At 38.4% G+C, this 16,325-nt stretch overlaps 1 protein-coding gene across 8 annotated transcripts in view; it reads right to left on the bottom strand.

Annotated features, from left to right (window-relative positions):
* The window catches only part of ALMS1 (ALMS1 centrosome and basal body associated protein), a 214,840-nt gene that overhangs the window by 137,706 nt on the left and 60,809 nt on the right, over positions 1-16,325 (bottom strand). For all 8 annotated transcript variants that reach the window (XM_045788273.2, XM_087863546.1, XM_087863545.1 and 5 more), the window contains 2 exons: positions 9,039-15,506; positions 7,646-7,779 (listed from right to left, as the gene is read on the bottom strand). In XM_045788273.2, the coding sequence (XP_045644229.2) occupies positions 7,646-7,779; positions 9,039-15,506 (6,602 nt within the window). The remainder of the gene's footprint in view (positions 1-7,645; positions 7,780-9,038; positions 15,507-16,325) is intronic.

The following is a 16,325-nucleotide window of genomic DNA, read 5'->3' as shown; positions in this document are numbered from 1 at the left end:
TAAATTAATTAATTAATTAAATCTTTAAAAAAAAAAAAGGTAAATGGATGGAGAAAAATATACCATTCTAAAACTAATCAAAAGAAAGTAGGAATACTGTACTAATTTCAAAAAGAACAGACTTCAAAGCAAAGAAAGTTATCAGGGACAAAGAAGACCATTACGTAATGATAAAGGTGTCAATTCTCTAAGACATAACAATCCATAATGTATACGTGCCTAACAAAAGAGTGTTAAACTACATGAAGCAAAAACCAATATAACTACAAGGAAAAATAGATGAATCCATTATTATAGATGGAGATTTCAACACCCTCATCAGAATGAACAGCTCTATCAGACAGTAAATCAGTAAGGACATAGCTCAACAACACCATAAATCAACTGGACATAATAGGTATCTATAGACTACTTCAGCCAAAAACAATAGAATACACAATTTCTTAAGCTCACATCAAACATTCACTAAGACAGGTCACATTCTGAGCCATCAAACACACCTTAACAAATTTAAATGAATAAAAATCAAATAATGTCTGCTGTTAGACCACAAAAGAATTAAACTAGAAATCAAAGCAAGAAAGATAACAGGAAAATCCCTAAATACGTGGAGATTAAACAGCATACTTCTAAATAAAGCATGAATCAAAGAATAAATATCAAGAAAAATTTAAAAACATATTAACCTAGTATTTAGTAACATATTAACTTAAAATGAAAACACAACTTATGAAAACATGTGGGATGCAGGGAAAGCATGTCATAGAAAGAAATTTCTAGCATTAAATGTACATATTAGAAAAGAAGAAATATCTAAAATCCATAACCCAAGTTTCTACGTTAGGTAATTACAAAAAGAATAGCAAATTAAGTCCAAAGCAAACAAAAAAAGTATAAGATTTAGAGCAGAAATCAATGAAACTGCAAACAGAAAAAACAGAAAAATGAACAAAAAAAAAAAGTTGTTTCTTTTAAGACCAATAAAATCAATAAACCTCCAGCCAGAAAGAAAAAAAGAAAGACACAAATTACTAATATCAAAAAGCGAAGAAGTGACATCACTACAAATCCCATGGATATTAAAAGGATAATAAAGGAATAGTATGAACAACCATATGCCCACAAATTTGATAATCTAGATGGAATGGACCAATTTCTTCAAAGACGCAATGTGCCAAAACTCACACAAAAAGGAAAAGACATTCTGAATAGACATCTATTTATTAAAGAAATTGAATCAATAATTTTTCAAAAGAGAAAATGCTAGGCCCAGCTGGGTTCAGGGGTGAATTCTACCAAACATCTAAAGAAAAAATTATACCAATTCCTTACAATCTCTTTCAGAGGACAGAAGCAGAAGAAACACTCCTAATTCATTCTATGAATACCACAACCGGACAAGGACATTAGAAGAAAAAAACAAAAACAAAAACAAACCCCACAGACCAATCTCTCTCATGAATATAGATGCAAAAGTCCTCGATAAAATATTACCAAATCAAATACAACAAAGTATAAAAATAATTACACACCATGACCAAGTGGGACTTATCATTCAAAAATCAATTAATATGATCACATCAACAGGCTAAAAAAAGAAAAATGACCATTATATCAATAGATATAGAAAAAGAATTTGACAAAATCCAACACCTATTCATGATATAAAAAAAAAAAACTATCAGTAAACTAGGAATAGAAGGAAACTTCCTCAACATGGTAGAATATTGGCAGAAAACCTACAGCTAACCTCGTACTTCACAGTAAGAAACTAGAAGCTTTCCCACAAAGACCAGGAACAAGTTAACAATATCCCATCTCACCACTCCTTTCCAACATCAAAATGGAATTCCTACTAATGCCGCATAAAACAACTAAAGGAAATAAAAGGTATACAGACTGAGAAGGAAGACATAAAACTGTCTTTGTTTGTAGATGATACGATCGTTGATGTAGAAATCTAAAAGAACCAACAAACTCCTGGAACTAATAAATGATTGTACCAAATGGCAGGATACAAGGTTAATATAATACAAAAGTCAATTGCTTCCCTATATACCAGCAATGAATAAGTGGAGTTCGAAATAAAAAACACAATACCATTTATATTAGCACCCCAAAAAGTGAAATGCTTATATTAAACCTAACAAAATATCTACAAACTCTGTGAAGAAAACTGTAAAACCCTGATAAAAAAGGTCAAAGAATTAAATAAATGGAGATATTCCATGTTTATGGATAGAAAGACTCACTGTCAAGACCTCCCAACTTGACATTGTTCCCCTTAACTTGACCTATAGATTCACTGCAATCCTAATCATAATCCCAGCAAGTTATTTTGTGGATACTGACATACTGTTTCCAAAGTTTATCTGGGAAAGTTAAAGACTCAGAATACCCAACACAATACTGAAGAAGAACGAAGTTGGAGGACTGACACTAAAAGACTTACAATTAAGCTAAAGTAATTAAGACAGTGTGGTACTGGTCAAAGAATAGACAAACAGATCAAAGAACAGAACAAAGCCCAGAAATAGACCCATGTAAATACAGCCAACTGTTCTTTTTTTTTTTTTAATACCAGTTTTTTTTTTAAAAGATTTTATTTATTTATTTGACAGAGAGAGAGACAGCCAGCGAGAGAGGGAACACAAGCATGGGGAGTGGGAGGGGAAGAAGCAGGCTTCTCAGCGGAGGAGCCCAATGTGGGGCTCGATCCCAGGACCCTGGCATCACACCCTGAGCCGAAGGCAGACGCTTAATGACTGAGCCACCCAGGCGCCCTAAGTCAACTGTTCTTTGACAGAGGGGCAAAGGCGTGGAGCAAAGATAATCTTTCCCATAAATGGTGTTGGAACTGAGCAACCCATGCAAAAAAATTAATCTAGACACGGATTTAAAACTCCTCACAAAAATTAACTCAAAATGGATCATAGACCTAAATGTAAAATGCAAAGCCTAGAATATAACAAAGGAGAAAACCTTAATGACCTTGGACACAGTGATTACTGTTTAGATATAACATCAAAGGTACAATCTTGGAAAGAGTAACTGATAATTTGAATTCATTATAATTAAAAACTCCTGGGACAATGTCAAGAACGAAAAGACAAGCTACAGATTGGAAGAAAATATCTGCAAAAGACACATCTGATAAAGGATTATTATCTAAGATATACAAAGAACTCTAAAGAATCAATAAGAAATCAACCCAATTTAGAAATAGGCAAAGGCATTAACAGACAATTCACCAAAGAAGACATACAGCTGGAAAACAAGCATATGAAAGGATGTTCCACAATATATGTCATCAGGGAAATGCAAATTAAAATGAAACTCCTAGGTACCTGGGTGGCTCAGTCAGTTGAGCATCTTACTCTTGGTTTCAGCTCAGGTGTGATCTCAGGATCATGATCTCAGGGTCAGGAAATCAAGCCCCACATCAGGCTCTGCACTCAGCACAAGTCTCTTTGTTCTTCTCCCTCCCTCTCTGCCCCTCCCCCTGCTTATGCATTCTTTCTCTCAAATAAATAAATAAAATCTATAAATTAAAAAAATTAAAAAAAACAGAACAACAAGACTTCACTCCACACCTATGAAAATGGCCAAAATCCAGAACACAGACAATATCAACTGCTGGAAAGGATGTAGAACAGCAGGAACTCTGAATCACTGTTGGTAGAAATAAAAAATGGTACAGCCACTTTGTGAAACAATTCGGTGGTTTCTTTTTTTCTCTCCCGCATTTAAATGAGTGTGTGTGTGTGTGTGTGTGTGTGTGTGTGTGTGTGGTTTTTTTTTTTTAATTGAAGTATAGGTGACATACAAAATTATAAGCAGCTTGGTAGTTCCTTACAAAACTAAACATATTCTTACCATACAATCTAGCATTTGAACTCCCTGATAATTAACCAAAGGAGGTGAAATGCCTGATTTTCACACAAAAAAACTGCATAAGGATGTTTATAGCAGCTTTATTCATAACTGCCAAAACCTGGAAGCCACCAAGATATTCCTCAGTAGATGAAATAAACTGTGTGGCACATCAAGACAATGGAGTATTATTCAGTGTTATAAAGAAATGAGCTATCAAGCCATGGAATGTCATGGAGGAAACTTAAATGCATATTAATAATCCAGAGAGGCCAACGTGAAAAGGCTAAATTCTGTTTCAGTCCAACTATATAACATACTGAAAGTATAGAGACAGCAGAAAGATCAACAGTTGCAGTGGAAGTGGGAAAGAGGCAGAATTAAATAGATTGAACTTTAGCGTGGTGAAAATACTCTGTATGATATAGTGATGGATTCATGTCATTACACATTTGTCCAGACTCATAAAATATATAACACCAGGAGTGATCCCTAATGTAAACTATGGACTTCGAGTTATTATGATGTATCAATGTAGGTTCATCAATTGTAACAAACATACCACTCTGGTGGGGGATGCTGATAATGGCAGTGGAGGTGCATGTGTTAGGGCAGGGGGTCTATGGGAAATCTCTGTATCTTCCTCTCAATTCTGCTGTGAACTTTTTTTTTTCTAAGATTTTATTTATTTGACACAGACAGAGAGAGAGAGAGATAACGAGAGAGAAAGCACAAGCAGGGGGAGCAACAGGCAGAGGCAGAGAGAGAAGCAGGCTCCCCGTTAAGGAGCCCGATACAGGGCTCAATTCTAGGACCGTGGGATCATGACCTGAGCCGAAGGCAGACGCTTAACCAACTGAGTCACCCACGCACCCCTTGTTGTGAACTTTAAACAGCTCTAAAAAATAAAGCCTTTTTAAAAAAAGTTGATACAATGTTAAAATAAACACTGGAATTCCTTCTGCCATGATTCAATTGAACATTTTCCCCTATCAGTTTTATCTCTCTATACAAACACTTGTATATGACACTTCAATCCTAAATAGTTCACCACTGCATCTGCTAAGAATAGGGACATTCACCTGTCATATAACCACACTACCAATATCACACCCAGGAAATATTCTACGACATTTCCTAACAAGTCAGCTACTTTTCTTGGAAGATAAATCTCTGAGAGACAAGGATTTTCTACCTTGCTCATATCTAATCTATTTAAGATTTATCGACATCTTCCTAGAAAATCAGCCAATTCATGAAAATTCTAAACCTAATAAAAAAAGATGTATACATTATATTCTCTTATGATTTCAAAATTTCTCAATGGTATGCTTAGCATACTCCTTTCAATTTATAACATCAAGTTATCTTCTTGTAATCTTCTAGTTAGAGATCGCCTATTGATGTGGAATTTTTCCAAGATTCAACTCTTTCACGTTCAATTCTATTATTTTCCTGTTTTCTAGTGCATTAATTGATCCATTTGATTTTGTAATTTCTTTCTTACTACTTTCTTAGTTTGGCTTGTTTTATTTTACTCTTAAGTTTGTTTTATGGTTTTCTTTATAAACTTATGAGATATTGGTCCACATACCAGATGATATAAATTACTGACGTCAAACTCTGCCTGTTTTCAGAGGTTACCAAACAAAAAAGGGAAAAGAGAGGAGAGTATCCCGCTAAGGAAAGACCATAAATCCATACATACAAAGTGAGTTTTGTTATCATAGTTTGGGTGGAATCAAAATGATTTGAGTAGTTAATGCCAATAAGCAATGTAAGAGGGTATCTTTAGGAGCCTAAAAATGTAATTTGTTGTCCTCTGCACTTCTGTGGGCTAAAGGGCAGTAAGGTAAATAATCTTGTGGTTTGGAGTTGTACCTGAACATAAAAATCATTTCCTTGACATAGAAAACAAATAGCAAAATGACAGAATGACAAATGACAAATGACAAAATGACACCCTATCAGTAATTACTTCAAATATAAATGGATCGAACTCAATCAAAACATCAGGGATTGGCAGAATGGCTAAAAAACCATTATTCAATTATGTACTACCTCTAAGAGACTCACTTTAAGGAAATTCTGACATAAGGTACAACATGGATGAACCTTGAAGACATTATGCTAAATGACATAAACTTACCACAAAAAGCAAATACTGTAGATTCTACTTATATGAGGTACTTAATTGAAATCATAAACACAAGGGCGCCTGGCTGGTTCAGTCTGTTAAGTATCTGCCTTCAGCTCAAGTCATGCTCCTAGAGTCCCAGGATGGAGCCCCAAGTCGGGCTCCCTGTTCAGCAGGGAGTCTGCTTCTCCCTCTCCCCCTCACCCCACTTGTGCTCTCTCTCTTGTGCACTCTCTCAAATAAATACATTTTTTAAAAATCTTTTAAAAAACCATAGGGGTGCCCCAGGGTCCTAGAATCAAACCCCACATCAGGCTCCCTGCTTGGTGGGGAGACTGCTTCTCCCTCTCCCTCTGCTGCTCCCCCACTTGTGCTTGCTCTCTATCAAATAAATATGTAAAATCTTAAAAAAAATCATAAAGGTAGAATGGTGCTTGCCAGGGCTGGGGGGAGAGTGGAATGGAGAGAAATTGTTTAATAAGTACAAAGTTTCACTCTTGCAAGATGAAAAGAGTTTCTGGAAATGGGATGGTGGTGATGATCTCAAACATATACACAAATCTAAAATCCAATCTGATTTAAACTTTTAAAAAACTTTTCCAAAAAAGAAATAAGCCAAATAATTATGCTGTATCACTGACAAAAAATTTTCTAAAAAACTATGAATTAGGCCATAAAATCTATGCATTATCAATTTTTATAGTATTAATAGTAATGATAATAATTGCCAAATATTGAGACTAGATATCACACGTTCCACTAAGCATTATCACATACAACCCATACCAAAACCCTCTAAGATAGGTATTATCATACCTTACTACTACTCATGAAAGCAGACCAAATGCCCTATCCACAACATAATGGACAAACTATGATATATTCTTACACTAGAATACCTACAGTACTGAAAATGAATAAACTAAAACTACATACATCTACACAGAAGACTCTCAAAAACTCAAGTCTGTGTGAAAAATGTAATTCTCAGAATATATACCATGTTGATTCGATCTATTAAAGAATTCAAAACTACACTGAACAGCAAGAGAATATCAATATATGTCAGGATAGGAAGTCAAAGAAATACGACTGGGGCGAGGACACACAGGACTTCTATGGTTTTTGGTAATATTCCATTTATCAAGTTAGCGGGCCAATATATAGGAATTAATTTTTTTTCTTTATTCTTTATTCTTTGTTATGTTTCATATATGTTTTCTTTACTATGCATGAAATAGTTCACACCTGAAGGAAAATATGTACTATTACAAAGAAAATCATTTAAACATAGGCTATTATATCTCTATGCTCTTAAGTAGATAATATGTATCTGAAAATGGCTGGACTTCACCTGCACCTCAAGTTATCATCCTCATGAGAAAATACAAATGACAAAGCAAATCTATTCTTATTTTCCTAAGGAGGTAATTCTTTTTCAATAGATGAGTTTGGAATTAATCAAAACTTACTGAATCTAATCCTTAAATATTAACTTTGAAGAAATAAGACTCTTAACACTTTATCCAGATTATTGATGACTCAGCTTGTGTCATCAACGTCCAAGTAAGAGATACAAACTGTACTGCCCTTTCTTTCACATTTTCTCTCTTCATTTCTACATTTGTTTTATACCTTGGACAAGTCAGTTGTTCTCTCATGACCAAACAACTTTGCTTTGATCTCTTCTACTTTTCTCCTGTCATCTTCATTTAATTCTGAAATGGAGTAGCCACACTCATGAGCCAGATTAAATTTCAGGTTCCAGGCTGAAAAGAAAATATAAAAACACTTGAGATAATGCAATGCAAAAATGGTAATTTTCAGTGATTATAAGAGCATAGAAAACCATTAATATATCCAGCTAAATGCTACCACAATACTTAGCAAAAAGTATATGTTCTCAATTATATGACAAACTATTATAAGTTCTTAAGAGCAATCATTTCACTGAAAAGTGTGATTTTTAAAAACCACATTCTACAGATATTTCTCCAAAGAGGACACTTTATGATTTTCAATTATTTTTATCTTAATCTTCCTTCCAATCAGGATGGTCCCTTTACCTCCCCTATTACTTCCTGCTACAGTTACTGTTGCTTCCATGAGAGCTGATATTTAATAATAATCAATAAAACTTGGGAGTTTTCTGGAGTCAGAATATGCATCAGTGATAAAAGGAACACTGCAGGTAGTTAATCTCAAGGGAAAACTTATAAACCAATCAGGGAGGCCTGAACTGTTTATAAGTTGTTTTCTAGAATATATTCCCCATTTTTTTAAAAGATTTTTTATTTATTTATTTGACAGAGAGAGAGACAGCCAGCAAGAGAAGGAACATAAGCAGAGGGAGTGGGAGAGGAGAAGCAGGCTCCTAGTGGAGAAGCCTGATGTGGGGCTCGATCCCAGAATGCCAGGATCACGCCCTGAGCCGAAGGCAGACGCTTAATGACTGCGCCACCCAGGTGCCCCTATATTCCCCCATTTTGTCTTAAATTTTTTTCTCTTTTTTAATGGCATTCTACTATTTGAGATTAATGGGAATAGTAAACATCCTCTTTCAAAGCTCTAACCCAAGTTTTAGTGTGCAATACTTGTTTTTCCTAATGTCTAAAATATGCTCTAAGAATTTTATTAGAAAAGGGGAAATGTATAGTGTTAAGATAACAGTGTTATTTAGAGCAGAGCAAATTGTTTTCATTTTTTTTCTGCATCCAAAATAGAATACTATAATAGGAGGATTAAGGAAACAGGAGAACTTTAGGAATCTGAAAACCCAAGCTATCTCCTTACTCTCCTTCAGGCTTCAGAACCTACCTAAGACCCCTAAATTCAAACTAGAACTATTAATACTGTGACTTACATTATTGGTTAAATGGACTTATTCTGGATTATGGCAGAAAATCTAATCATTCTAACAGTCCTACAAGAAAATAAATTTAGACTCCAAACACTTAACTTTAAACAATTATTAAAGTATAATGTTTATAAGCTTGACCTACCTTTATAACAAATTATCAGTTCCTACCTCGTGCTCGTACTCGACACTCCTCTTCCTCTGCATTTCTGAGTATTTGTTTAGCATGATTCAGTGAGGATTCACATTTCAGGAGGTTTCTGACATGTGCAGCCAGTGAATCTACACTGCTACCAGCACCATCATCACTCTCCAATACACCTTCCTCTTCTCTACTATCTGTTAAGCTTGTCTTGGATGAAGCATATGGAAAGAAGTTTAGAAGAACATCAGAAACTGACTCCAATGAATTACTGTCCCATGAGCAGGAACTGGCATCACTACTTGAATCGCTTTTAATGATAGTCATCATAGGTATAACAATTTTATTCCCAATGGTTCCACTATACCCTTCAGGTTCAGATCTCATTACAGATTTGGCTGCTCTACATTGCCGAAGGGTTTCGTCTACTGTCACTCTGGCTTTGCTTTCTGCTTCCTGTAGAGGACTTCTAACTGTAGTTGAACTAATAAACTTCCAATTCTCAATGCCTCTCTGGCATTTCAGATTTGTCTGTGTGCTAATATCCTTCTGTATGCACTTGCTGCTTGAGCTTTCCTCTGTAAATGGCTGTCTCTGAGGCAAATCACCATTAGATTCATCAGCTGTGAGGGGTTCTTTGAAGCAAACCACCTTCTTAGATTGTATAAATGAAATATCACTCACATCTCGGAAAGGGACAAGGGGAGCAGGAAAATTGCATCGTTTCAGTGCTATATTTTCTGCCTCCATTAAAAGGGTCCGAATCTCTCTAAGAGTTTTGGAACCACTGCTTGTATCTTGAATTTCCTCAGACCCTACATCTTCAAAACCTGAAGATTCTGGCTTACTTATTATAACTCTACCATCAGCCTGAGAACTTAAAGGCATATTGTTTGAGATAACACTGGAGTTAGAAGAATCCAAATTATCTATTAGCATTTGAACATGGTCTGAAACAAGTTTCTGCTTCTCACTATGTGAATAAGTACTAGGAGTAACTGTCGATAACCCAGTAATCTGATCAACTTGTCCAACACCCCTTGAGAACATCAGAGCATCTTGCGTTATATGTCTATCTGGCAAATCCTGTTGATAGAATATATTTGGTTTCTCTCTGTGTGAAAAGGAACTAGTAGGAACTGTTGGTAACAGACTTTTCTGGTCAGCTGGTATAGGAATTGTTGAAACCTTCAGTGCATCTTCAGCTAGATGTTTGTCTGGCAATTCCTGTGGGTAGAAAATATTAGATTTCTCTCTGTGGGAATAGGAACTAGAAAGAGGTATTGGTATTCCAGAGTTCACAACAGTTGGTTCAGAGACAGGTGAAATTTTCAAAATATCCTCACTATGATGTCTACCTGGCAGCTCCTGTTGAAAGAAAATACTGGGCTTTACACTCTGAGAATAGGAATTATGAAGAACTGTCGGTAACGGTGTCTTCTGGTTCTCTGGTCCAATCACAGTTGAAATTTTGGGCTTTTCTCTTTGTGAGTAGGAACTAAGGGGAGCTGTTACTAACTCAGTCTTCTCGTCATCTCGTAAAATCACAGGTGAAATCCTGAGTTTCTCTTTATGTGAGTAAGAACAAGAAGGTCCTGTTGGTATTTCAGTCTTCTGATCAGCAGGCCCAGGAAGAGCAAAAATTTTTAAAGCTTCTTCAGTAACATCTGGCAACTGCTGCTGGTAAAAAACACTGTCCTTGTCTCTGTATGAATAGGAACTAGAGGGAATTTTATGTATCCCAGTCTTCTGGTCACCTGGTCCAGAAACAGCTGAAACTTTCAGAGTTTCTTCAGTAATATCTGGCGACCCCCTCTGATAAAAAAAGATGGGGCTCTCTCTATGTGAATAGGAAGCAGAGGACCCAAATTGTATCCCAGTCCTCTGGTCAGCTGAACCAGGAGCCCCTAAAACTTTTAAAGCACCTTCAATAGGATCTGGCAACTCCTGCTGGTAAGAAATGATGGGCTTCTCTGTATGTGAGTAAGGAGTAGAGGTTACTACTGGTATTCCAGTCTTCTGGTCACCTAGTCTGGGAACGCTGAAAACACTTAAAGCCGCTTGAGTAAGATCTGGCAACTCTTGCTGATAAATAATGGGCTTCTCTCTATGTGAGTAAGAAGCCGAGGTATCTGTTGGTTTTCTGGTCTTCTGATCACCTGGCCCAGAATCAGCTGAAATTTTCAGAGCTTCTACAGCCAGCTGATTGTCTGACAAGGGTTGTTGGTACAAAATACTGGGCTTCTCCCTATGAGAGTAAGAAACAGAAGGTACTGTTGGTATCCCAGTCTCCTGGTCAGCTGGTCCAGGAGAAGCTGCAACATTCAGAGCCTCTTCAGTGAGATGTCTATCCGATAAGGCCTGCTGATAGAAAATAATGGGCTTCCCTCCAAGTGAGTAGGAACTTGAAGGCACTGCTGATATCTCAGTCTTCTGATCACCTGTTCCAGAAACAGCTGAAGCCTTCACAGTCTCTTCAGTTAGATGACTGCCTGATAACTCCTGTTGGTAAAAAATATTAGACTTCTCTCTATGTGAGTAGGAACTAGAAGGTTCTGATGACAACCCACTCTTCTGGTCAGCTGGTCCAAGAATAGCTGAAACTTTCAGAGTCTCCTGAGGTAACTGGCCATCTGTCAAGCCCTGTGAGTAGAAAATGATGGGCTTCTCTCTAAGATAGTAGGAACTAGAAGGTTCTGGTGGCAACCCAGTCTTCTGGTCAGCTGGTCCAGGAATAGCTGAAACTTTCAGAGCCTCCTGAGGCACCCGACTGTCTGTCAAGCCCTGTGAGTAGAAAATAATGGGCTCCTCCCTATATGAGTAGGAACTGGAAGGTTCTGATGGCAACCCAGTCTTCTGGTCAGCTGGTCCAGGAATAGCTGAAACTTTCAGAGACTCCTGAGGTTCCTGGCTGTCTGTCAAGCCCTGTGAGTAGAAAATAATGGGCTTCTCCCTATATGAGTGGAAAACAGAAGGTTCTGATGGCAACCCAGTCTTCTGGTCAGTTGGTCCAGGAATAGCTGAAACTTTCAGAACCTCCTGAGGTATGTGACTGTCTGCCAAGCCCTGAGGGTAGAAAATAATGGGCTTCTCCCTATATGAGGAGGAACTGGAAGGTTCTGATGGCAACCCAGTCTTCTGGTCAGCTGGTCCAGGAATAGCTGAAACTTTCAGAGCCTCCTGAGGTACCTGGCTGTCTGTCAAGCCGTCTGGGTAGAAAATAATAGGCTTCTCTCTAGGTGAGTAGGAACTAGAAGGTTCTGGTGGCAACCCTCCAGTCTTCTGGTCAATTGGTCCAGGAACAGCTGAAACTTTCAGAGCCTCCTGAGGTACCTGGCCGTCTGGCAAGCTCTGTGGGTAGAAAGTAATGGGCTTCTCTCTATGTGAGTAGGAACTAGAAGGTTCTGATGGCAACTCAGTCTTCTGGTCAGCTGGTCCAAGAATAGCTGAAATTTTCAGAGCCTCTTCAAGTAAATGCCTGCCTGGCAAGGCCTGAGGGGAAAAAATAATGGGCTTCTCTCTAGATGAGTAGGAACTAGAAGGTTCTGGTAGCAACCCAGTCTTCTGGTCAGTTGGTCCAGGAACAGCTGAAACTTTCAGAGCCTCCTGAGGTACTTGGCTGTCTGTCAAGCCCTGTGGGTAGAGAGTAATGGGCTTCTCTCTATGTGAGTAGGAACTAGAAGGTTCTGATGGCAACTCAGTCTTCTGGTCAGCTGGTCCAAGAATAGCTGAAATTTTCAGAGCCTCTTCAAGTAAATGCCTGCCTGGCAAGGCCTGAGGGGAAAAAATAATGGGCTTCTCTCTAGATGAGTAGGAACTAGAAGGTTCTGGTAGCAACCCAGTCTTCTGGTCAGTTGGTCCAGGAACAGCTGAAACTTTCAGAGCCTCCTGAGGTACTTGGCTGTCTGTCAAGCCCTGTGGGTAGAGAGTAATGGGCTTCTCTCTAGGTGAGTAGGAACTAGAAGATTCTGATGGCAACTCAGTCTTCTGGTCAGCTGATCCAGGAACAGCTGAAACTTTCAGAGCCTCCTGAGGTACTTGGCTGTCTGTCAAGCCCTGTGGGTAGAGAGTAATGGGCTTCTCTCTAGGTGAGTAGGAACTAGAAGGTTCTGATGGCAACTCAGTCTTCTGGTCAGTTGATCCAGGAACAGCTGAAACTTTCAGAGCCTCTTCAAGTAAATGACTGCCTGGCAAGGCCTGAGGGGGAAAAATAATGGGCTTCTCTCTAGGTGAGTAGGAACTAGAAGGTTCTGATGGCAACTCAGTCTTCTGGTCAGCTGATCCAGGAACAGCTGAAACTTTCAGAGCCTCTCCAAGTAAATGACTGCCTGGCAAGGCCTGAGGGGAAAAAATAATGGGCTTCTCTCTAGGTGAGAAGGAAGTAGAGGATACTGTTGATATTCCAGTCTTCCAGTCAGCTGATCCAGATATGGCTGAAGCTTTCAGAGCCTCTTCAGTGAGATGAATGTCTGTCAAGCCCTGTGGGTTGAAGAAGATAATGGGTTTCTCTCTATGTGAGGAGGAAGTAGAGGGGACTACTGGTATTTCATTCTGATCAGCTGGTTCAGAAACAGATGTAACTTTTAGAGCTTCTTCAGGTAGATGACTGTCTGGCAAGCCCTGTGGGTAGAAAATAAAGGGCTTTTCTATATCGGAGTAAGAAGGAGAAGTTACTGTTGATATCTCGGTCTTCTGGTCAGTAAGTTCAGGAACAGGTGAAACCTTCTGAGCCTGTTCAGTTAGAGAACTGTCTGGCAACTCCTGCTGGTAGAAAATATTGTGCTTCTCTCTATGTGAGTAGAAATTAGAAGCTTCTGATAGTAACCCACTCTTTTTTTCAGCTGGTCCAGAAGAAAATGAAACTTTCAGAGCCTCTTCAGATAGACAACTGCCTGGTAAGACCTTTTTGTAGAAAATACCAGGCTTCTCTCTATGTGAGTAAGAACTAGAGGGTACTGCTGGTATCCCAGCCTTCTGGTCACCTGGTCTAGGAGCAGATGAAACTTTCAGAGCCTCTTCAATTAGAGGACTATCTGGTAATACCTGCTGATAGAAAATATTGGGCTTCTCTCTAAGAGAGTAGGGCCTAGAGGGCACTACTGGTATCCCAGTATCCTGGTCAGCTGGTCCAGGAACAACTGGAATTTTCAGAGCCTGTTCAGTTAGATGACTATCCAGCAACTCCTGTTGGTAGAAAATATTGGACTTCTCTCTATGTGAGGAAGAAGTAGAGGTTACCGTTGGTATCCCAGTCTTCTGCTCAGTGGATCCAGGAGCAGAGAATTTCAGAGCCTGTTCAGTTAGATGACTTTCTGGCAATGTCTGTTGATAGAAAATACGGGGCCTCTCTCTGTGTGAGTAAGAAGTAGAGGATACTGCAGGTACCCTAGTCTTCTGATCGGCTGGTCCAGGAAGAGCTGCAACTTTCTCAGTCTGTTCAATTAAATGACTATCTGGCAAGACCTGTTGGTAAAAGATACTGGGCTTCTCTCCAAGCGAATAGGAACAGGAAGATAATGAAGGTATCCCAGTGTTTTGATCAGTTGGTCCAGGAACAAATGAAACTTTCAGAACCTGTTTGGTTAGATGACCATCTGACAACTGTTGCTGGGAGAAAATAATGTGCTTCTCTCTTTGTGAATAGGAAGTAGAAGGTACTATTGTTTTCTCAGTCCTCTGGTCAGTAGATACAGGAACAGCTGAAATTTTCAGAGTCTCTTCAGTTAGATGACTGTCTGGCAAGGTCTGAGGGTGGAAAATACCATGCTTCTCTCCACGTGAATAGGAACTTGGAAGGACTGTAGGTATGCCAGTCTTCTGGTCAGCAGGACCAGGAACAGCCGAAAATTTTAGAGTCTCTTCAGTTAGATGACTGCCTGGCAAGGCCTGTTGGTAGAAGATATTATGCTTCCCTCCACGTGAGTAGGAGCTTGGAAGGACTGTAGGTATGCCACTCTTCAGGACAGCAGGACCAGGAACAGCCGAAACTTTTAGAGTCTCTTCAGTTAGATGACTGCCTGGCAAGGCCTGCTGGTAGAAGATATTATGCTTCCCTCCATATGAGTAGGAACTTGGAAGGACTGTAGGTATGCTAGTCTTCTGGTCAGCAGGACCAGGAACAGCTGCAACTTTTAGAGCCTCTTCAGTTAGATGACTGCCTGGCAAGGCCTGTGGGTAGAAAATATTGGGCTTCCCTTTTTGTGAGTAGGAACTAGACGGTACTGTTGATATCCCAGTCTTCTGGTCAGCTACTTCACTAACAGTTGAAACTTTTAGAGTCTCTTCACTTATACTACTATCTACTGATGCCTGTTGGTTGAGTGTATCAGTATGCTGACGAATAGTATTCTCTTGAGGAGACCTTAAAGCCAACTGAGGAAAGTCCTTGGGGAACAAGAATAAATGAGATCCAGTGTCTGAATCTCCAGAAGTAGCAGTGCTGCCTGGTTTCAAGCTGGACTGAGTAACTTCAGTTATGCCTCCTTTGGAAGTATCTCCTAAAAAAAGAGATTTATTAATACTAATATTATATGTTTTTTAATTAAGAAATACTTCTTTTATATAAAAGAAATAAAGCAAGCTTTCTTTCCTTTGACCTTTACACTTCTAGTAAGGAATCCTAAGAAAGTAGTCATCAAAGGAGACAAATATTTACAAAAATATTAATTACAAAGCCATCTAAAACAGCAAACTAATGCAGACATAATTAAAATATTCAACAACAGAGTAATGTTTAAAAATAGCAGCATATCCATTTGATGTGATATTATGTGGATTTTCATTAAAATTTGGATTTTTAAAGAATTTTTAACATGATGGGAAAATGCTATCCAGTTTGGCCTTTAATTTCACCCTAGTTATAACCTAATAAGTTAGCCTGTTATTGTGTCATGTATGCCATTAAAAGTCATGCAACTCCTCAATCAGAGACAAAATACTTTATTCCATGGCATAGCAAAGGATCTTCAACTTATTTTCATGGGTTCCCCTATCACTCGAGTCCTACAAGGGCAATGCAGTATGGCCCAGATGGATGCTATGCATGCAGTGAGTTTAAATGATTCTTCTAATAAATGCACCCTGAGAAAATATATATATTTTTTAACTATATGAAACTTATTATAAAGCATCTAAAGATTACACTAAGGATTCTGAACTTAATTCTAAATGGCATCGGGAGTTGTTGATAAATTTGATCAGAACCATACTGCAGAAATATAGATTCAAGATGAGTGGGAAAAGAATGCAAAAGTGTAAGTAGTACAATCTAATAGAACTTTCTGCAACAACAGAGATTTCTGTATTTGTACTGTCTA

This window comes from Ursus americanus, chromosome 7 (assembly GCF_024610735.1).
Source record: "Ursus americanus isolate L20-20 chromosome 7, mUrsAme1.1.p, whole genome shotgun sequence".
In the NCBI taxonomy this organism is placed as follows: domain Eukaryota; kingdom Metazoa; phylum Chordata; class Mammalia; order Carnivora; family Ursidae; genus Ursus; species Ursus americanus.
This window is presented reverse-complemented; position numbering and strand designations above follow the sequence as displayed.